The 22,043-nt window shown below is 39.4% G+C and overlaps 3 protein-coding genes across 7 annotated transcripts; 1 reads left to right on the top strand and 2 right to left on the bottom strand.

The window, feature by feature from the left end:
* The first annotated feature begins 70 nt into the window (after nt 1-70).
* mdh1b (malate dehydrogenase 1B, NAD (soluble)) lies at nt 71-4,905 on the top strand. The gene is made up of 10 exons (XM_042513045.2): nt 71-207; nt 304-416; nt 852-986; nt 1,068-1,210; nt 1,635-1,803; nt 1,879-2,212; nt 2,877-3,018; nt 3,306-3,481; nt 3,566-3,705; nt 4,167-4,905. Exons 1-10 carry the CDS (start codon nt 186-188, stop codon nt 4,221-4,223), a joined length of 1,431 nt encoding a protein of 476 aa, XP_042368979.2. The 5' UTR covers nt 71-185; the 3' UTR covers nt 4,224-4,905.
* Nucleotides 4,350-15,158, bottom strand: retreg2 (reticulophagy regulator family member 2). Its single transcript, XM_042513044.2, has 9 exons — nt 14,810-15,158; nt 13,200-13,303; nt 12,341-12,371; nt 11,610-11,739; nt 11,250-11,334; nt 10,794-10,931; nt 10,114-10,202; nt 8,869-9,004; nt 4,350-8,057 (listed from the first exon to the last, which is right to left on the bottom strand). The coding sequence occupies exons 1-9, from the start codon at nt 15,055-15,057 to the stop codon at nt 7,285-7,287; spliced, it is 1,734 nt and encodes a 577-aa protein (XP_042368978.1). The 5' UTR covers nt 15,058-15,158; the 3' UTR covers nt 4,350-7,284.
* Nucleotides 15,159-17,447: 2,289 nt separating this feature from the next.
* prkag3a (protein kinase, AMP-activated, gamma 3a non-catalytic subunit) lies at nt 17,448-21,455 on the bottom strand. Of its 5 annotated transcripts, none has more exons than XM_088074207.1 (13): nt 21,337-21,454; nt 21,154-21,193; nt 20,967-21,067; nt 20,798-20,879; nt 20,650-20,708; nt 19,413-19,473; nt 19,268-19,322; nt 19,050-19,176; nt 18,782-18,947; nt 18,649-18,686; nt 18,051-18,197; nt 17,783-17,963; nt 17,448-17,700 (listed from the first exon to the last, which is right to left on the bottom strand). In XM_088074207.1, the coding sequence occupies exons 1-12, from the start codon at nt 21,352-21,354 to the stop codon at nt 17,847-17,849; spliced, it is 1,011 nt and encodes a 336-aa protein (XP_087930333.1). In that variant the 5' UTR covers nt 21,355-21,454; the 3' UTR covers nt 17,448-17,700; nt 17,783-17,846. The 5 variants fall into 5 exon arrangements, with proteins under 5 accessions (XP_087930333.1, XP_087930334.1, XP_087930331.1 ...); XM_088074208.1 differs by having other exon boundaries at nt 19,428-19,473; XM_088074205.1 differs by having other exon boundaries at nt 18,782-19,176; nt 21,337-21,455.
* Between the last annotated feature and the right edge of the window lie 588 nt (nt 21,456-22,043).

Below are 22,043 nucleotides of genomic sequence, written 5' to 3'. Positions count from 1 at the left end.
TATGTAATATGTTTCATGTAGAATGTATATTACGGTTCATAACATGTGACCGTTTCAAGTCATAAACCCACAGTTATTATAAAACGTGCGGATTATTTTGTTGGAGTATTTCCTACACGGACACAAATAAGTGCAACGTCCATGGTTTCTAAGCAACCGTTAGCAACCAACTCCGTGCGGATACAATGGCTAAATTTGTCCTCGCTGGTAATGTTTCATTTCATATAACTACATATAGTTTATCGAAATATAAATACTGCATGTTGTATATAAAACTGTTTAAAAGTATTTTGTACTCGACAGGAAAAACAGACTGTCCACATTACGCCAAAGCGGAACTACTAGCAGACCGTCTGCAGCGATGTCTGCCAAACTTCAGGATCCAAAAGATCTCCATCCTCCCGCATGAGTGGAAGGTAATATTGTTTTTCTTTTCTTTCAGACTTTCCTTTTTTTAACAAGGTGGTTTTTTTTTCAAATAAATTACAACAAGTAAACAAATATAGCTTGAACATGATACATTTGAAACAAGTTCCTACCCAACCTCCCACCCACTGGATCATTAGTAACTTTACAGCCAGAAAAAAAAAATTAAATAAATAGATAAATAAATAGTAAACAAACAACAACAATAACAATTTGATGATGATAACAATTTTAAAAAGCACAAAAATAAATAAAAATTAGTTACACAGTTATGCTAGCTGACATGCTTTCAACAAAGGAAAGAAATGACTGACATGTAATACTGTTGTTTTAAGACGCTTTTGAGTCTCTTTAAGTTATTAATATTTTTTTTGTGAGTATATTTGTGCAAGTGCCTGATGTGACCTCTCACTGGTCCCTGATAGGAATGGCTGGAGACTATCTGCAAAAGAAATGGCTGGAAACACATACAGTCTCCTCTGGTTTGGAGGGAACTGGTTGACCAAGGAGGGAAAGGAATGCTCTTAGGGGGCTTCAGTGACTTCCTGGAGCACTGTCAGGTAGGCATATATTTGGTTTTCTTCATTAAATCACTTCTAAACTTCCATACCTGCCCATTTCTGCAATCCATGGTTGTTTAGGGCTACTACAATATCACATCAGACATGGATACGGATATGATGCTGAGAGTTGCTGCAGAGAATCTAGAGACGGAGATGAATCTTATTGCAGAGAAGCAGCATCATGTCAGTCTTATCAAACCCCTTCACATATGGATCAGCAGGTGGGTTAGGGACTGTTTGTTATATATGAGAGGAGAGGGTGTGATGCAAAAAGGGGGAGGCATATCAAATAATTTCTAAAGCACTGGAGAGGGACTTGGCTTAAGGGAGGGGTATACAAATTTAAATGGCTGTATTTACTGCTGATTCTTAAAGAAGATATGCCTTAACACGGGGGTCCGCAGGTTTAGAAGGCATGGGCGATTCTTTAAAGTTTGGCGACCTTTTTTCTTAATTTTTTTTTTGGGCAATTTATATTTATTTTCCTGCTGACACCCCAGCCACCCCTTCCTCTGATATAGAAAAACAGTCCCCAAGTCTGGAAACACAAAACCAAAGACAATCTCATTCTAAATATTTTTATTTCTGTGGAAATGTTTCACACGTGTGACTGCTGACAGATGACATTTTTCCATACCTCTCCAGTGCTCTAAGCCCAACCTGCCAATTCCTCATCCCCAATCTGCTCTCTGCTGAGGTGTTCCCACACGTGTCCACAGTCAGCCTCCACTTACTGGACCTGGAGGAAGACAAGGAGAGACTGCAGGGGCTGAAGATGGAGACAGAGGACCTGGCACTCTCTCTGCTCCATCAAGTATATTTCATGTATTTTTAGAATTTTAAACCACATCTGAAGAAAATTAGAGCCATATAACTGTATTATCCACAGGTGACCATACACACAGATCTGGAACAGGCTTTCCAAGAGGCCAATGTGATTGTACTGCTGGATGAGGGGTGGTCTGATGATGCAGAGGAAGAGGAAAAAATGAAGATAAGGGGAATCTCAGACAGGTACAGAGAGTACGGACAGCTGATTGACACAAGGGCCAACAAGGAGGTTAAGGTGATTGTGTCTGGTGACTCATTCGTCAACCTGCGATGCTCGCTTCTTTTGGACAATGCGCCTTCCATTGACAGCCACCAATTTGTCACCATGGCAACACAGCTGGAGAACGAAGCCAAGGCAATCATTGCAAAGAAGCTGAACGTGAGGACTTCAGGTAGCACATCATCTCTCTCCAGACCTAATATACCACCAAAAAATGAAAAATAAAGAAGTGAGGAACATTAATCATCTTGTTACAGTGCAATGTTCTGCTGGGAAACCTTGGGTCCTGGCCTTCATGTGAATGCCATTTGGCCTGTTCCACCAACCCAAACACTGCTGCAGACCAAGTACACCCCCTCATGGCAAGGGCACTCCTGGTGGCCCCCCCAGCACCATGCCACATAACAAGAACGCGTAGGGAATGGTTCAAGGAACGTGCCAAAGAGTTCAAAACGTTGACCTGGCCACCAAATTCCCTCAAATCCCAAACCTGAACAAGCTGTAATGGGACATGCTGTTTCCCCACCTCACAACCCAAAGAACTCAGTGGCCCAGAACACTGGGCCTCATGCAAGAAAAGATACACATTCTTATTTTCTCTTATTTTTGCTCTTATCCACAATTTGTTCTGGAGTTGACTGTTCTAATATTTTCTCTGTTTAAGAGTACTTTAAGAGAATATTGCTGCATGATGCCCACTGTATTGTAACAAGATGATCAATATTATTTGCGCTGCCTGTCAGTGGTTTTATGTTTTGGCTGACTGGTGTATTTTCCAATTGCATTTTGGTCATTTTCTCTTGCAAGATTAATTATGTCTACGTCTTCTTTTCTAGATATTACAAATGTGGTGGTGTGGGGAAACATCAGTGGCAGTTTCCACATTGACCTGCAGAGAGCAAAAGTTTTTAACTATGATGGGGCAATCAAAGGACCTGCTTTCTTTTCCCAGCCAGCCAAAAAGATTCTCCATGACAGGTTTGTTACAAAAAAAAGTTTTTGATTAAGTAAATGTTTGCCTTAAACATTAGATTAATGGCTTATCTAACTTGATGACATGGATTTGTTTGGTTCCCTCCACCCACCTGGTACTTTCCAGGCTAAACAAACACAACATGATAAGGTCTGGCTTCTCTAATATCAAATTACAAAACTTCAGTCTGTGCCAGTGTTGATTGCACAGTACATCTGGCCCAGCAATCTAACTGCTAGGATCAAAAACATCTCAAGCTGAGATACACTGCTAATCTCCTTCTCTCTTCCAGGAAATGGCTGGAAACAGACTTCCAAGACTTGGTGCGTTATCAGCGTGCAGCTGTGGCTGCAAAGAAATGCCGAGCAGCTGCCATGTCGCTCACCAATGGGATCCTGGCTGTCCTAAAGGCTTGGAATGGCATTTGTAGTCCAGATGAGGTGTTCTCTCTGGGTGTACTTTGCCCAGGTGAAGAAACAGCATGACATCAGACACTGATTTTGGCTGCTCTAGCTGGTGTTGAAATTATATTTTTTTCTTGGTTATTTGTAGGTGACTATAATATCCCAGATGGCATCGTCTTCTCAGTCCCAGTAACATTTACAGATGGTAGATGGTCTGTGCTGCATGACGTGACCATCGGAGATGAGTTGAAGGAGAGACTTCATCTTTCGGCAACTGAACTCAGACAGGTCCGTCAGGTTAGGAAAATACAGAGGGATGTTGCAAAACACACATTTTCACTGCAACAATCTGTTGTTACTATTTAAAGAAGCAGTGTGTAGGATTTAGAGTTATTGAGTGGTGAGGACTGCAGATTGCGAGTCTGATAACTTGATGATGATGTTAACATATCGCAAATGGCCCTTTCTCGAGCCAGTGTTTGGTTTGTCCGTTCTGGGCTCCTGTAGAAATATGGCAGTACAATATGGCAAACACTGTGGACGAGGCTCCCTATGTTGGTATAAATGGCTCCTTCTTAGGTAACAAAAATGCGACAACTCTTATTTTAAGGTGATTATACACTAAAGAAAAACATACTTATTATATTATATTCTGCCAATATATTACCCTAAATCCTACACACTGGAGCTATACATACAGCATTTTTAAACCTGTTTGTAAGGTACTAAAACCTGTTTTTCTTTTCCAGGAAAAAGAACTTGCATCAGGAAGTAACACAGTTGTTATAAATAAAGAAGACAGTTGAAAAACATTAAGAAGAAAAAATCCCTTGCCAAACACTTGACAATGCAGACAAAAACAACACAAGGTAGAAGTTAGTTAAAATGATCCCAGGAAATAATCCAAATTAATTCCAGCACCACATCTTCAATTTGTTTCAGTTTGTTCTTTTATTCTCTTACTTTCACATGTGGTGTTGCAGTTTTATTTTACCAGTTTAATGACAATAAATCTTTTCCGCTTTGTGAAACCCGTCCGTAGCTGTTATATTTTTAGATGTAAAAGATCAAACTGAGTACTTTATGGAAAAAGGAGAAATTAGAAAATATATTCCTTTTTTTAAAATTGTACAGTTCAGTAAGTGCCTTTTTTATAGTTCAAGAAGCGATATTTTTAAGCATAAAACACACTACTACCATACACAAACTAGTCTGTTAATATCCTTCACTGAATCTGATGTTACCACTCGCCACCCGCTTACATTTACAGCTGGGCAGTCTGAAAAATGAGGATACATCAAAACTTTCCTCCCCATGTCAGTAATTAAATATGTAACAAACTGAATTCAACAGGCTCTTTTCACCTGAAACATTAAAATTGACTTTTTTTTCTCACAAATTGTGCAGTACTTTGTCAGCTGACAAGGAGAACTTGAACAGAGTGCTGTTTTTACATGCAGAATATACACGTTCCTTTTTTTAGCATTTCTACACTATACACAAGGAGGCATTGACTGAAAAAAGGAAAGGTTAGTACAAATACAGTGCACTACGACAAGTCTGGAAATGGACACATATTCTGCAATGTTATATTCAATTTGTACAACCCACCCCTGAGATTTGGATGCTGAGTGGTTTACAAAAGCAAAAACGGCCTCTTTATACAGTCGAGCATAGATTTCTTTTTGTCAAAAACTTTCCATAAATCCCCAGCAGCGGCCGGATACACAATGTGTTGTTATGTCCCTCCAAAAACAGAAACAAAATCTGCTCCAGGAACGGTAACACTCCTTTGAAGACTGACCTCAAATATTGATCATGGTAAATACATGCGTGATGCATGGCATGCATGGACTTGTCGTGGCACAAAGGAGGTTATTTGGTAAATATACAGATCCCAGTGATGACTATACATGTAACAAATAGTTGGGTATAGACGGGCCTATCTAACAAACAGTGTGTCTTTTAACTGAGATCAAGAATAAATTTAATGACTTATGGGACAATTACATGTGGATGTATGAAATTAAATTCTGTTTGCAAAGAAGAATACAATCGAGGCATCAATCACAGAGAAAAGATTCGGGAACATTTCTTTTATCTTGCCACAAAGTCACTTATGTGTACGGGTAAAGATCAACGACTTGTCAACATCCAACAATGTCAAAGTTTCCATTTTCCAGGCAACAAGTGAAAGACCACCAATGACCGAATGCTTCTGCCCAAACCAAAGGCCGTATATAAAGATGGACGACATGACAGCTCCCCAAAAGTGAAGCCAAAATATGTAGTGGCTGCTGTCAATATGGGTCATAAACCCTGCCCCCGTCACCTAAATAAATAGGACATGGGACGAATTAAAAAAATCTGATTACACGTTCAACTATTTTTTCATTTTGTGTGGTTCTTATCACGTTGCTGTATGTTCAAGCGTTTGATTTTCTGATCAGTTTGGTTTTATTTAGTTACAATGACATGATTGACAGTTGTTTGTGCCAATCGGTGTGCCCACAATCATCGGCGCTGCTTGTGATTGGTTGGGTGGGTGTATAGGCAGTAACTTGATGCCGCTGAGACTTGTAGCTTAAGACACATTCTGTTTGTTGCATCCACGGCACGCTCTTAAAAACCGTGCCTACCGCTAGTTCAACATTGTAGAACGTCATACTGAACAAATATGAAGAAAACGTAGCAACAATCTACTTTATAATTCATTTTACATGAACATGATTCACAAGTAACAAGATGTAACCTTCACGCTACCCTTAACTGCCTTTATTTTAAGCGAAAAAATACCCTTTGACTTAAAAATCATTTTCCCATAGATCAAAATTGTAAAAGAGACATTTGTAAGACTGCTGACAGCATACTTCAAACTGAAAACAAGGTCAATTATGACTTTTTTTGTTATGCATTTTTAATCCATGGAGGTTTTATAAAAGCAAAACTTTCCTCAGGCCGAAAAAAATAAATTAATTAAATTAAAATATCAACTGAAAAATCTGTGACATCACTATGTAAAATTGAGCAGGAACTCGTGGGCGGGGCCAACAGGAGAAACACCACTGCGCATATGCAGTGGGGTGCATACCACAGAATTAAATATTTTGGCCTCATTTTTGTACTGTGGGAGGAAGTAAAGACGCATCGTCCATCTTTACATACAGTCTGTGGTCCAAACTGTAACCTTGGAGGGAAGGATAAAGTGAAGGATAATACTACTGTTTTACTAACTGGGTATACGAAACTACATTTCAAACCTGGACGTCCATGATGTCATCATTAAAACAATTACCATACAATCATTATGGGCAACTGAAGGGATTCAATTTTCTGTCAGACTGTTTCATCAACTGACTGTTAAATTAAATAATTTATAGCATATATTAATAGATATATAATCCAACATTTCAACTCGTCATAATACCATCTAGATAAACATCTGAAGGAAAACAAGGTGGAAGGGTTAAGCTCTTCGCCACGATAGAAAAAATAAAGGCAGGTTTTTCACGGCGCAGTGAGAAATGTGCCCGCTAATTTATCAAGCAGATTTCAGCGTTTGACGATCGAGCAAAACCAAATATAAAATGCTTTGCAAACCCCTGACAACAAAGCTGTTAACCTGAACCAGTTCAGCCCTAAACAGGACACCAGCAGGCCACGAGAAATGGTACCGAGGCTGAACAGACCCTTGTCATGTGATCACCAAGTAATCTCAACCATATGCCACTCTATCACCGACCAACAGTTTAAAACTCCAAACTCTTTGATAAATGTTTTGTATGTAGCGGTATGTACGGATATAATGACGGTCTAACGTACAAATAAAAACAGACAGAGGGGGTTCAGGGGGAGGCAACAGGGAAGCTATGACTGCGGTTGATGATGAGGAGACAGAGGCGTCTCTGGAGCTTCTCCCCCCGCCTGTCCGTCAGAGATGAGGTCCAACCCCTCATCCAACTGCTCCAGTTCACTTTGGTCCAGAAGCTCAAAGTCCTCTTCCTCGGTCGGAACTAGTGTGTCGTCAGGTATCTCCTCGCCGTTGCCGCTTTCCGTCGTAATCGCCTCATCCTCGTCAGCCCTAGACACCCCTATTGTAGTAACTGTAGTGTTAGCAGTGGTGGAGATCTCCAAAGCGCTTGGTGGGGTTTCAGTAGGAAGGAACTCAGCCAGAGAGGGCTCCTCGCTGGCCTCGCTGGAGCGCAGCAGAGCCGACAGAGTGTTCTGCACCACAGTGGAGATGGCCGTACTCACTATCTCCTCGCTCAAGGCTTCCAAGGACTGTTGTACACCCTGACCTACTTCGGCTTCCTTCTCCTCTCCCTCCTGCCGCCCCGCTTCCTCCCCCGCACCAGGCAACACGGCCTCCACACCCCCAGGTGGTCGTCCATGTCCGTTGAAGTGTGTGTTCACAAAGTGGAGCGGAGATGCCAGGTGCTGGATGAGAAGGCTGGCGGGGCTCAGCGGTTCGCTCTCTGATTGAGCACCAGCCTGGGCGCCGTCAGCTTGGCCGGGGCCACGCAGAGGGAAGTGGAGCAGGTTGTGCTCGATGGACGGGAACTCCTCAACTGAGGGGAACTCGGGGAGATCCCGCAGGTAGGCCTCCTCTGGGTCACTGTGTAAACTCTGCTGGTCCAGGTCTGTAGTAGAGAAAAATCAGATTCGAACATCTAAGACAGATATAATTTAAAAATCGAGACATTTTCCTGAGTATCATACAGGGTTCATACACATTTACCAATACATTTACTTGACTATTTAGTGTCTCGTTGTAAAATTCTCTGGAACATCCTGTGTAATGTTACATGCAAAATAAGCATAGAAATCCATGTTAAAATTAAGCAGTCAATTTCTTGTCAATTTAAAACCTGGAGCAACATTACGTTTCTTGTGCTGCTGTCAGATGCCTTTTACAATATTTATCCCTTTAAACCCGAGCACATTAGTGTGATTCATTTAAAAACACATGGGAAAAAATACAATGAGCAATGAAATGTTCAACAAATTGCAAGGTTAAATATTTTTTATAAAAATATGTAAATATAAAAAATGTTTTAGTACTTTATCCAGGTCTCATTTGCCCTGTTTGTTTTTTCCTCTTTTTTTCTCCTTTACTAATTTTCAGGTAATTTTCTTGCACTTTTTATTTATTTCTTGCAATTTTTTTTGTCATTTCTATTGTCATTGCTCATCGCCTTCTTACCATTTTTAAAAGAAATTTAGACAGTTTTCTTATTGTATATAATAGTCAAGTTCATCACATTCAAATACAGTGAATGCATGCCTTTACTCGTTCAAGTGAAGCCAGACATAAATAAATCAGCAAATTTTCCTGGCACTGCGTGAATTTATATCTGGACTACCTTGACATACATTTGCAACACCTCCATTAACTTATCCTTGTAAAAAATAGTTTTGTATGTGCATAAATTGAAGTGTGGTGTCGTTCACCTTCAGAGACGTCAGTGAGTTGAGGAGTGGTCGCTCTGGACACTGAGAACCCTCCGCTCTCCAAGATGGACGCCTCCTCATCTGACAGCTCTGAGTCTGTGATGGCCATTGCCAGAGCTGTGGTCTTCACATCAACCTGACCAAAGAAAACCACGGCGTTACATCACTGCTTAAACACAACTGTCATCAACTTTGTCATCATCACACATACTGGATTCCTGAGGTAAAAACTCACTGTTGAGGACGAGGGCTGCATGATCATGGCCAAAAAGATTTTAGGGACAAAATATTTTTACTGCACATTCTGCTCATGTGGAAAGTCTTAGCTGGAAAATAAGACTAGTCCTTATTTACAGTGCATATTTAAAAAAAAAAAAAAAAAATTGAAATTATTTTTAAAAAATCAGTTTGTGATACCAGCAGAAATTAGCAATTCCGATATTCCATTTTAAAGTTATTATGTGACGATATGGAGCCTTTACTATCATGCATCCCTACTTCCGTGCCTTCATGCATTCAACGTACTGGAGCTTTCTGTGTTTTTTCATGTGGTTGAACAAGTTAGATGTGTTGTTTTGCATCACACACACAAGTCAAGTAGTGCACTCTTTGCGTATAATCAGTTTTTTCTTAACTTAACTTACCCTAAATCTGAAATACTTCCAAACAACGGATGATGATCCGTTGAGAGGGATTAGCTCGCCTTCTGCTGCAGACACTTGATTTTGGTTTTGGCTGTCTGCAGCCGCAAAATTCAGTTTTCCACAGGCTGCCACTGCAGCAGAGGCTGGCTGTTGGTTTACCAAGAGCTCAATTTGATTTGTAGTTTTCTTTGAGAATGGGGCGCATTCCAAATGTCAATATCTCAGACAATTGAGATATTGATTTAACTCGAGGAAGAAAAAACTGAGATTGAGAAAAATATATGATTCATTGTGCAGCCTGACTGGAATGTATCACAGCAGTAAACCAGTCAGATAAATTACAGTCACTTATGTTACAAAACTTAAACCTAAAGTGCAGGCCTGTACTACAGTTACGCTAATGGAATGTGGTAGTACTTGAAATACATACTGCTTGAACTTATTTTCTACACCACACTGCAGGGCTCCATTTCCATTCCAGCTAAAAACATACACAACATACCCTGCTCCTCACACTGGTCTCATGCTATACACACCCTCCTAACAGCCTACTCTGTGTGGCAGTGTAATGTGGGATGAGTTTTCAGGTGTGTCTCCATACCGTCGGGGCGAAACAGGACAGCTCCTCCTCACTCTCGCTCTCTGTTTCAGCTCTTGGCTCATCCCCCTCCTCCACCTCCTTCTTCACTTCTGTTAAAAACACGAATACACATATATAAACGTCAAGAGAAAAAAACGAGCTCCTTGTCTTCTTGGTGTCACTTGTTTGGTGGTGTTGCGGACATTTTCGGAAAAGGTGTAAATATGCTAACATCATGTTACACTTAGACTGCACACAGATGGACATTACATTACTAGTTATGAACTGATAAAAATAAATTATAAATGATAATATAACTATTGCTAATTATAAACTATATATTATCTCGAGTTAACTATTTTGGGTAGGTCCATTACTTTTGCAAAGCACTGTACTGTTACAGAGCTACGTACAAATGTAAGCAGAGAAACTTATTATCACACTTCCTTAATATTCAACTCTGTTCTATTGACAGAGTTATGTAACATGAGGTGTTACAATGAGTTTGGGTATCAGTAAGAGGGAAAAGAAAGGTGATCCACATCAATACAAGCTCCGTGTTACACTTCCTCCTCACATGCTTAATTCCTAGAGTAATGTCACAAACACCAGCATGTGTTTTATTAGCTGGAGGATTGTAATTTGATGTAACACACATGTTAGGCCTGCTTTAATAGCCTGAGGGTATTAGCAGCACTCACTCCTCTTGTCGTGCTTGCGGGGCTCGGTATCTCCCTTCATGCTGTAATCCAGTTTCATCAGGATCGGCTCCAGGCCCGTGTACATCCTCTGGATCAGCTCATGGTACACCACCAGCGGCCACAGCAGCACGCTCAGGACTGAACAGGTACACAGAGAAAACACTGACAGCTTTACACTGCTCTTTTTGTTCACGAGCGAGCAAGATGACGCAAATGTGCACAAAAAAAAATGCTGCTTCTGTAATGAGTGTCAAGTTACACCTGCACCAACAGGATTCCTAATATTTAATAAACAATTTAACAGGGAATGTAAAACCACAAGTAATTACACCATTAACCACTATCATTACTTATAATCACACACCCTCTGTTTGTCAGGGAAAGCACGCAATCCAGAGCAAATTCAAAGCTGAGCACAACACTTCCTTTGTGTCAACTAGGTATGAGGTGACTCACCAATAATATAGGAGATCATGATTCCTGGTACATAATGTCCGACCACGGCAAGTACAAAACAGCCGCTGCACATCATCACACAAAACTGGGGGAACAGAAAAAGTGATAGAAATTAGGAGATTACACCTTAAAGCTGCATGACTGCAACATGAGGAAATGTTATCTCTGCAGGTGTGTTTGTGCATGATAGAAGAGAAAGTCTTGCAACTGCAGCACCTGCTGAGATAAGCCCCACTGCATCAAGTCGAGGTTGATTTTGCAGTTAACCAAATTCAAAACATTTAGGGTGTGAGAAATGTCTGCCACTACTGGTTATTCCTTTAAATCTCTTGTGTGTCAGTGGGCAGAGTCAAAGTGTACCTTGCCGTGGTTCTGTCGTTTGTACTGCAGCATCTCCTGCAGGTACATGCAGTAGGTCAGGTAGCTTTCAGCCAGATGGTGGCTGAGCTCAGGAACGCTGAGCAAACGCGGCTCCACACTCACTGTGTCACTGGATGTAAAAAAGAATACACACACAGGAAGAGTGTGACAAAATTAATATTTGCAAAGAACACAAAACTGTACTTTTAGAGCTGCAGGTTGTACGTATGCTGTAAAAAAAATGATGTGTGAAATACACTACATTAAGCTGAAACATTGCTTTGTTAATTTAAGTTTTTGTTACGTCTTTGTCCATGTACATGCTTTACCAAGAGCTTCACAAGCCTGATTGTGAGATCAATGGTGGCTCATTGAGAATCTTTTTCTTTATCCTACCCAGTGTGCAGCTTGATGGGTTCATGGAACAAGAGAAAACTATACTAAACTGAATATCTGATGACTTGAATGCTTGCAGTCTGATGCTATTGTAATGACAGTGGAGATGCACACAGACAAATATAACATACTAAACTAGACTGGTAGCCAAAAGTTAGTTCTGATGATATGGTGTGATATGTGACATGATATGAGCATAACGACAGACTTATCACTGTTGGAATTTAACAGATGCTCTTGTTTTGAATTACTTTAGGATATGAAGACACAAGAGCAGTGTTATTAAGACAAATATATTCCAAGTAATCTGTTGATAATGTACACACAGTACAAACCTTTGTACGGGCTGAGCCTCTGCATGCTGAACTGCAGTAGGAGAAAACACACAATCAGCAGCAGATCAGATCATGAACAAAAAATATGTTTTTGCAAACAAGTTTTTCAAGATTGCTATAGAGCCTATTGGGGTAAAAAGGTTTTTTGTTCACAGATTTTTTTCAGATTTCATTCTAGCTCACTGAACACAGGAGCTGTTGGTCTACTGCTGTTTTGATCAGTGAGTCAGTTTTTGTTACTGTGTGACTTTGGTGAATCCAACCTAACCCTGTTAAACACCCAAAACACAAACAAAATAACTGTTCAAGGCAGCAGTAGACCAGAAGCTCCTGTGTTCAGCGATGTAAAATCACTGTTTTTCTCAGCGGAGTCTTGCTTTGAAGAGAGCAATATAACAGATTCATTTTCCTGTTGGAAATTACTATGACATTAACTTAAAACCAAGAAAATATTCTAAATATAGTGTACACTTAAACTGATACTGATTTTTTTTCCTTTTGGGATAGGACTTTTTTTTAGGTGGATAAAATATGTTTTGCTGCTGACCAAAATCCACAGCAGTCCATTGCTTAACTTCCATGTCAGACTTCAGCCTGTTACTAAATGCCGACTGACATCATGACCAACCACATACTTGAAAAAATCTGAAATATCACCTTAATGCAAATTAAATAAATTATCTTAGGCAGTTAAATACACCAAGTGTAAACACTGTCAGGGCAGGCTTCTCCCTCCAGTGAAAGGTCCATGTTCCACAAATATAGATTTTAATTGGCTCAGCAACAGCGAACATTTGCTTTGGCAATGAGTGACAAAGCCTGAGGACCAGATTCAAATTACAAAAAGGCCTGGGCTCACCAGTAATCATGGGCAACTTGGGCTTCCATCTCTCCAGCAGCATGAGTCCCAGCAGGGACACACTCAGCAGGAACAGAGGCCGCAGGGAGGTGGAGGACAGCAGCCTGTGGCGACAAAGGTAAACAGCCAACAGATTGACTTATGTTGAACACATGAAAATATTAAACATACAATAAATACCACAAAACGTACTTCTAAATTAAACTTAATAAATACATCCACACAGCTCCTCTGTTGGTGGGCTACCACTGACAGCTGGCTAACAAGGCCTGGGCCACCAATGCTGAAGTCAGTTTACAACTTAGGAGATAAGTGGAGAGTTTAGGGGAAAATAAATTGCAATGCTTAACGAGCTTCTCTCAGCTCTTTTCAGCCCTTACTGATCTGAAAGCATATGAGAAGTTTCAGGGAAAGTCTCAACACTGTCTGAAACCAACTTTCACATTTGGGGAACCTTTATTCTATTCGCAAAAATGCAAAAAGGAAAACGTTGCTGCATTTTCCACATGGAGACCAAAATAGAGCAGGGCCAGATCAAAAAACACCTTTAGACATGACAGATCGGGACTAGATTATCGCAGAGAGGTTTTAGATTATTTAAAACCAAATTTCACATTTGCGAAACCTCATTCTATTTGTGAAAATACAAAAGAAAAAAGATTTTACCACATTTTTCACATGCAGATCACATTGAACCAAAAACTCAGTTTCAGATTTGTACAACCTCTATTCTGTTTGTGAAAATTAATAATAATTAATGAATAAATAAAAAAATAGAAAGTGTATGTTTCATTTAGTTTTTTTCTTCACAAATCTAAAATTGTATTTTATATAATTTTTAGCCTCTCTGGGATGATCTAGTTCGGATTTGACATGTCAGAGTATAGTGGATTTTGAGCTGGACCTGGTCTAATGTTTTTATTTTATTTTTTCAAAACTTTTGTTTACTTATTTTCAGGTTATGCTGTTGCAACTTTTTGTATGTTTTTTTCTCATTTAGTTGCTTATTGCCCTTCCTCTTGTGCCTTTGACAGAAATCGAGCCAATCTGCTCAGGTGTTTAAGGGTAAAGTTACTTTTCCCTTTATTCTTCCCTTAACTACTGAATCGGAAACTTTAGCGTCGTCAACCAACTGACTTGTATTCAGCACATTAACATATTAAACGTACATAAAATATCACGAGACTCACTTCTAAATAACACATAATAAATACATCCACACAGCACCTCTGTTGGTGGGCTGTCACTGACAGCTGGCCAACAAGGCCTGGGCCATTGAGCATGACATGAGCGTTTGTTAGGATTAAGATAAACAAAAACTAACGGATGTAACAACTCATAATAACTGTTTTTCACATTTTTGTCAGCGTCATGAGGTTTTTCTGATAGTATTTAATACATGGTGTCAAATCTGTTGTGCTGCAAATTAAGTTTAAACTGTCTTGCAAGCTACGTTAGCATTAGGCTAAAGACGTGGGATTAGCTAACTTATCCTGACATTCACTGTTAATATCCTCGCTGTTAGCCAGCTAGCTAATGGTGGTCAATGCGACAACACAGCGTGGTCAAAAAGGGTAAAAACGTGATTAAAGTCGGACTCGGTCGGTTACCAGAATAATGTGTTGAGAGTGAGGGCGACAGAGATGCTGTACAACGGCCTCTCCCACACCAGCAGCCTCTGCACCCACAGCAGCAGCGGCTCATACTGAGACAGCCAGCCCTGGAGACGCTCCCGCAGACGGACCAGCTCCGGGTTCCCGCAGCCCTGCTCCGATGTCCCCGCGGGGAACAGAGCCTCAAGGCCGACCGAAGAGGAGGTAACCGAGGGGCGTCTTCTGGCCTCCTCTCCGCTCGCCATGTTTCTCCCACTTTGTTGTGTTGTTTTGGATATCACGGGGTATACGGAAAGACGGTCAAGTGAGGCGTTAAGAGAAAATAAACGCTTCCGGTTGCGACTTTCAAAATAAAAGCGCTTATATCAACAGGTAAAGTACTAAACCTTGTCTTTTTTTTTTTTTTTGGTATAGTATTCTGTGCGTTTAAAATGCCTCCTAAGTAATAAAGCCCAAAGTCTAAGCCAAAGGGAGCTCTCTTTCCCTCCGGAGACACTGCTCCTAAACTGCCTGTCTAAGGTGTTTTTATTAATGGGGGTGTGCAATCTGGCTGAGAGGAAGGCAAATGCAGACTCAACTGGTAAATAGAGCAACCTACTTTAGCTCACATGCTAGCTACCAAGCTTTCAACCTTCTTCTTCTCCTTCGGAAATAAACGACTGCACTGCATTGTGGTATAAGGGAGTAAAATGCAGGGTACATCCATAGACTGTATTTAAATTCATAAATAAATAAATACAAATAATTAAATATATAGTCTAATCTCTGGAACAATAAACATAATTGCCTATGTAACAGAGTTGGTTAAATTAACAGCGCCCTCCACGTGCGTGGGCGCGCAGAGGAACGCCACGAAGAAGAAGAAAAAGCAGAAGAAGAAGAAAGTAGGTTTTGTTCTCTTGCTAGTCTGGGATAATATCTGATCTTGTAAGACTTCAAATGTTAATATTTTGTATTTTTTCGGTCTAATTTACTTATAACAAGTTTAAGCCGTGTGTTTTAAACTAAGTTATCATTTATTTCACGCCACAATTATTATTTTTAAAGACTAAAACTGTAACTTATTGTTTTAAATTAGCTTAATTATTTACTTGTTCCAGGTGTTATCCAGACCTATCATGGTGCCAGTTCTGATTACCATCGTCATTTCACGGTTATACTGTGTTTACAGGTAATATTTTATGCTTTTTCCTGTGTGCCTTTATGATGTGTTAATGCATACTGTTATCCGGTTTATTAGCGCTAGCTGTCCTTTTTATTATTGTCCAGTAGCCGCACGTTATTTTTGGCTAGCTCATCGATGACAATGACAGTATGGTAATTAGCATACATAATTAGCATGGCGCTGTTTATGTGCGCTGTTTTAAATGTCGAATAAGTTCATTAGTCCTCTCTTATATTAAAAATTGATCATTTTTATACATTCATGTATTTCAAGTGTAATGCATGTGAATATGCAACCTGAGGCATTGTAACAGACAAATAATATATGCTGTACTATCATACCATGTTTTAATGCTTTATACACACACACACACACACATATACATATATGTGTGTATATATATATATATATATATATATATATATATATATATATATATATATATAAAACATGAAATTCCTGTGTTTTTTGGGGTGGGGTTAAATTAAAATGACTTGTGCCAAGACCAATGCTAATTCCCATCCCACTGTCATACTGTGTTTACAGGAGTGCACTGTGCAATAAAGAGGCCCATAATCCACCTGATCGCCTTTGGTGTGTAAGAAGTGACAGTATTTTGGAGCTGCATCTCATCAGATAAATTTGTGACGTCACACATACGTGAGTGTGAAAGTAGAAGGGAAACCATATGTTTTGGTTATTCATGTCATAGACGGGGTGTTTTGGTTCCTCTAATGGACTCTAATAGAAAATCTGCACAGTATGTTTTTGTTTTACATATAACTTCATATTTAATATTGGGACTATTATCTTACTTTGAAGGCAATAATGGTTTTCGGCCTTATTGTTGATCATTTCCGGCAACTTGATGTACCCATGACACAGATGGGCGGACGGATCATAAAGCCCGTCACGGAGGAGAAAAAAAAAATGTAGTCACGTGTTTCCTTGTTTACTGTATAGAGAGATTGGGATTAAAACCCAAGTGTACCACCATGCGGTTAGAAATACTCCTGCATGCATGGAGTGTTACTATCAGAGCCCATAATAATAACCTGTACCACTGCAACTACTATTGCTGGTGATCTATGTTGTTGTGTAAACTGTATAGAATAGAATAGAATAGAATAGAATAGAGCAGATGTGATTTAACTCTAAATTAAAATCTGGGATAATGCATCAAATGGTAACATTTATGTTTTAAACTGTACGCTGTGCCTTTTAAATATAATAAATAAAAAATATAATATATGATATGATACAATATCATATTATACCAAGCCATATAATACCATACAATACAAAATATTACAATATAATACATGATACCAAACCATACCATAGAATATATATATATTTTGAGAGGACTATATAGCTGATGTAGGCCTATTTTATAAGCACACTTCAGCCATCCTTCACATACCGTACTTCTCCATGAAATACATACAGAAAAGACCCCTCATCTGCAAGTTTTGATACAAATGTTTATTACAGAAATATACAGTATTGTGTAAACACATATTGATCAATTTGGTCAAATACAGCCACATTGGACGTTGTGCTGGAGACCTATAGAGATTCATTACATCAGCGTCAACTCATTGTCCTTTATTGTTACTTGAACGCATCACATACATCACAAAAGACATCTTAATGTAAACAGCAGCACAGCCAGGGGATTTTTCTTCCTCTTGTAATGTCTCTATCAGTCACAAGTTGATCTCTGAAACACATAAGCAAAATTTACAATCATTCCACTCAGCAACTATCATGAGGATGATAAAAAAGGAGGCTTGAGAGCCTACCTGGCTGAACACGGCCAGTACTCAAATCTACCCAGGAGAGAGGGGGACCCTCTGTCCCCTGGTGCTAGGACAAAAGGGCATCAATACCTGCAGGGGTTAAGACCATGGCCTGCAGCAGGTCAGACAGAGAGATGATGCCTCTCACAACATCAGCCTTGTCCACCAGGACCAGCCGATGGACCTGAAACAAGGAAGTAAAGAACATTCTCCTGCATTTCTCCGAGTTTATAACTTGATAAGAAACTCTTCTAAAAAAAAATAAATCTACCTCAGCTTTGACAATGCGGTCTATTATGGTTTCCAAAGTTTCATCAGGGTAGCACTTGATCACTCCCTCGATGAAACATGTGCGCCTGCGAACTGCCTCATGCATTGGCATGTCCAGATTGTTGTAAATCTTCTGGGCTGCTAGATTCTGCAATAGAGCAAACACAGATACCCAAGTGCACTGTTATCACCATTAAATTTATTACAGTATTCCACAGTAGATTTTGAGGTTAACAGTGTAATATTGGCTCTAAAAAGCATCAAGAGGTTAAGTGTTACTGTACTTTGGAAAAAAAGTATATTACTGTGAGAATTCTTACAGAACAAATGCTGACTTGAAAAGATTTATAGTGTTTTACTGTAATTTGAAAAAAGAAAAATGTTAATTGCTGTCAGAAGTTGGCTGTATTTTCACAGCAGTAATACTGACTTGAAAAAGCACCAAGAATTACAGTGTTTTACTGTAATTTGAAAAAAAACTGTACATAACTGTTAGAATTTGGCCATAAGCAATTTGTTACAGTGTGGGCAAACAATGCTACGGCATGCAAGGACAATGAAAAGACATGTAATCCCACAAAAATCTGCAGACGACTTACAATGACATCAAATCTTGAGTAGAGTGACACCACTTTGCCTGAGAAAAAGAAATGTCATATGCTGTAATATTAGTACGAGGATACTTTATTACGTATTTTAATTGGTAAATTGTATAATACAGCTTTTTAATACCTTTTTCATCCACCACAGGTAGTGCAGACACCCGCCTTTCCACAAAAATGGACAGGGCATCATAAAGTGTTGCTGTTTGTTGAACAGTGGCAATGTTCCTGAACGTTCCAATCCCAAGCTCCTGAATCTCCCTTCCAATGAACGCAGGCTTGGGAACCCTTTTCCCCTGAAAACATCCAACAGAAGATCCACGGCAAATGTCAGAAGATCCACGGCAAATGTCATGGTAAATGTAAGTATACCACACGCTAAACATCTGCTTGCTCACAAATATATGGAGGAACTTGAGGATTCTTTTGTGGGTGAGAATGTGTAAGACGTTTCCAGACTCTGGGTCGATGACCGGCAGCCTGTGGATCTTATATTTAAGTAAGGAATAGATGGCATCAAAGAGGCTAAGAGAAAAAAGGTAGAGGAGACAATTTTACTGCCAGTGGACGAGAATGTAAAGAGTTAAAATAATTAAATCTGAGAGTGTGCACTCACCTGGCCTCTGGAGAAATAGTGATTAGGAAGTGATTGGAATGTGGTAAGTAGACATCTAGACAGATGAAGATAAAGAACTCGAATGAATAATTCACAGAGATATATTCACTGACATTAATAGTATTGATCTGTGTTGGTTATTTACTTCGAAATGAATCACCTCTCCATGTCTCAATCTTGTGGTTCTCCAGCTCGTACATTTGAACCTTACAAGGGTAAGGGCAATGTCAAATTGCGAGTCAATGTTTACACGTCAAGAAAAGAAAAGGTTAAAAAAATATTGCAACCAATGCAAAATCTTCTGTCAAGCGTGGAAGGTTCACACTGCGTTGCTTTGTGACTATCTAATAAAAGGTGTTAAATAATGTCGGATCCATGATCCATGATACTTCAGCCACAGCATGACTATTTGTATGACCATGTGTCAGTTTGACTTTGTGAAGAAACTTTGTTTTTCTTGCATGCTTCTGGTGAATGAAGAATCTAAAAAAGGTAAACCATCTTCATGAATTGAAGTAAGGGACTGTACTTTATTTATCAGAGGATAGGGTGGCTGGGGTGTCACTTTGTTTTTTATTTTTTGAATCTTGACCCTTCCCATAGTTACAAATATTTTCCTCCCTGACTTTATACTTGCATGTCCTTGTTGAATGGAGTATCTAAAAATGGCAAACCTTTTTCATGAACTGAAGTAAGGGGTACTTTATTTATTAAAGGAGGTGGGCGGCTGGAGTGTGGCTTTTTTTTTTTATCTTGACCCTCCCCATAGTTACAAATATTTTTTTAACTTCCCCGAGTGATTGGGGAAAAGTATGACATTCCCTCCTCCATAAATAATCATGTTTTTATATATTTACACCAGGTGTTAATATGGAGCCAAAGCACCAGCAAACAGCATGGAAGGAGTTATCACCAAAACAAGCATGTCATTTTTTAAAATGCAAATCCTCATGTAAAAGATTGCATCAACTATTTAAAAATATGATGATCATTTCAGTTTTGACAGATTCTGGATAAATATTTTGGGGTTTTTTTTCAAACACACTTACAGGTTTGGGGGTCTGAGGTTATTTAAGAAATATAGAATATGCACATTAAAAGGTGAATATCCTTCCCTTACATCAAAAAAACAAAAAAAAAAACCAAAGGATAAGTTCCTTCTCAGTGCTTAAATAAATATTTGAAATGTGTCCTCCGTTTTAGAATGTTCACCTTTTTTGTTTTCTCCGTTCACCATAGAGGCATGCAAGAAAACCAAAGTTTTCTTCATGAATTCAAGATAACATGATGAGTAACTGATACAGAAATGGTCATTTTGCAGGTGAAGTATGCCTTTTAAAAAAAGTTGAAATTGTTTTAAAGTGTTGCATATTCATGCTCACCAGAGGGGACTTGTAATAGCAATGCAGGATGTTGATGAAATCTGTAATAGTCAGCATACCTGTGAGAGAAACATATTTACACCCCTATTATTACAATCCACAATAACCAATATTTGACTTTGGCTATACCATTAATTCCATTTCTTACCCACAAATCTCTGTATCTTGCTGTCCCATAAAGGTGCAGCCCTCAAGCCATTTGCCACCAGTGCATAAAAGGCCTTTTTCACCTTTTTGGAAGCCATAAATTCAAAGTCAGAGGATTTACAAGCCAAAAATACCAGAGTGATTGAAGCTTCTGTGCACGTGTTTCTTACTTGTAGTGTGGTATCAAATATGACCAGTTTACAGCTGGTCGGAATGGCATCATAGCAGCAGTGGCTTTTCATGAAATTCATGTAGATTGTGGCATCAGCCTCTGTGAGGAATCACATATTACATAATAACAGGAGATATGCATACACACAAACTGTTACAAACGAGCATGAGCTGTTGTTATTGTACCTTGTTTCTTTATTTCCTGCTTCTTTTCTGGTAGTGACACCTAAAACAGAGCAAGCAAAACATTCTCCACATGACATTGTCAGAATATTTTGAAATGCACAAGGCTGCTCAGTTCCTCAAATAATTCTTTAAACTAAACAAACAATTTTCTTCTAGTTGTATATTTCCAAAGTAACATTTCACCTTTGAAGGAGGCTCCATAATTCTGTTGTGAGTCCATGAAAAAGCCGCTTGTGACTCCGCTCGGTTTGTTACCCTTTCCTATAAAGCAGTTGGGTCTATATTAGGAGTTCTCAAGTGGTATGTGTGGGGCCGGGGGGGCAGGGGAGGGGAGGCTCAGGGGGAGGGACACTCAAGATTCTTCCTAACCGAGACATCTGCTCCCGTCTCTTTAAAACGAACTCGTCATTGCCCTGCCTTCATACTTGTTTAAAGTAATGCACTGGCTTTTCTTTGAACCCTCACTGCCATCTCAGATCACATTTATTTGCCACCATGTGTCGGCTGCAGAGCTGGAGCCCAGGGGTGAATTATGAAACATTGGGCCCCTGGGCACAGATACACAAAGGGCCCACCACCTCTCCTACACAGGCAGAGGAGACATAGATTTTGTGGTCTCTTTATAGTTGTTATGCATCTTTTTGTTGTTTTGTGTCTCTTGGTAGTCATTACAAGATTCTTTGTGGTTATTTTGTGCTGATTTGACTTACTTTTTAAAATAGTTTTTGTCATTTTATGTCTCTTCATAGTCATGAGTCTCCTTTTGGTTGTTTTGTGTCTCTTTGACTTAATTTTGTGTTTTTTACTTTGTCATTTTATGAGTCTTTGTGGTCATTTTGTGTCTGCCTCTGGTTAATTGTATATCTTTGTAGTTGTTTGGGTCTCTTAAT

This window comes from Plectropomus leopardus, chromosome 24 (assembly GCF_026936395.1).
Source record: "Plectropomus leopardus strain MGB_pleo_1.0 chromosome 24, ASM2693639v1, whole genome shotgun sequence".
NCBI classification, from domain to species: domain Eukaryota; kingdom Metazoa; phylum Chordata; class Actinopteri; order Perciformes; family Serranidae; genus Plectropomus; species Plectropomus leopardus.
The sequence above is the reverse complement of the archived record's forward strand: the minus strand, read 5'-3'. Positions and strand labels throughout refer to the sequence as shown.

Excerpts from the sequence above, each read along its gene's own strand:
- mdh1b (XM_042513045.2), top strand. The coding sequence starts at position 186 with ATGGCTAAATTTGTCCTCGCTG. Across the intron at positions 1,804-1,878 it reads CACTCTCTCTGCTCCATCAA|GTGACCATACACACAGATCT; the intron begins GTATATTTCATG and ends TATTATCCACAG. Across the intron at positions 3,019-3,305 it reads AAAAAGATTCTCCATGACAG|GAAATGGCTGGAAACAGACT; the intron begins GTTTGTTACAAA and ends TCTCTCTTCCAG.
- retreg2 (XM_042513044.2), bottom strand. The coding sequence starts at position 15,057 with ATGGCGAGCGGAGAGGAGGCCAGAAGACGCCCCTCGGTTACCTCCTCT. Across the intron at positions 11,740-12,340 it reads GAGGCTCAGCCCGTACAAAG|TGACACAGTGAGTGTGGAGC; the intron begins GTTTGTACTGTG and ends TTTTACATCCAG. Across the intron at positions 10,203-10,793 it reads CCGCAAGCACGACAAGAGGA|AAGTGAAGAAGGAGGTGGAG; the intron begins GTGAGTGCTGCT and ends TGTTTTTAACAG.
- prkag3a (XM_088074205.1), bottom strand. Across the intron at positions 19,323-19,412 it reads GAGAGGTGATTCATTTCGAA|ATGTCTACTTACCACATTCC; the intron begins GTAAATAACCAA and ends TCATCTGTCTAG. Across the intron at positions 18,198-18,648 it reads ACTCAAGATTTGATGTCATT|AATCTAGCAGCCCAGAAGAT; the intron begins GTAAGTCGTCTG and ends GCTCTATTGCAG.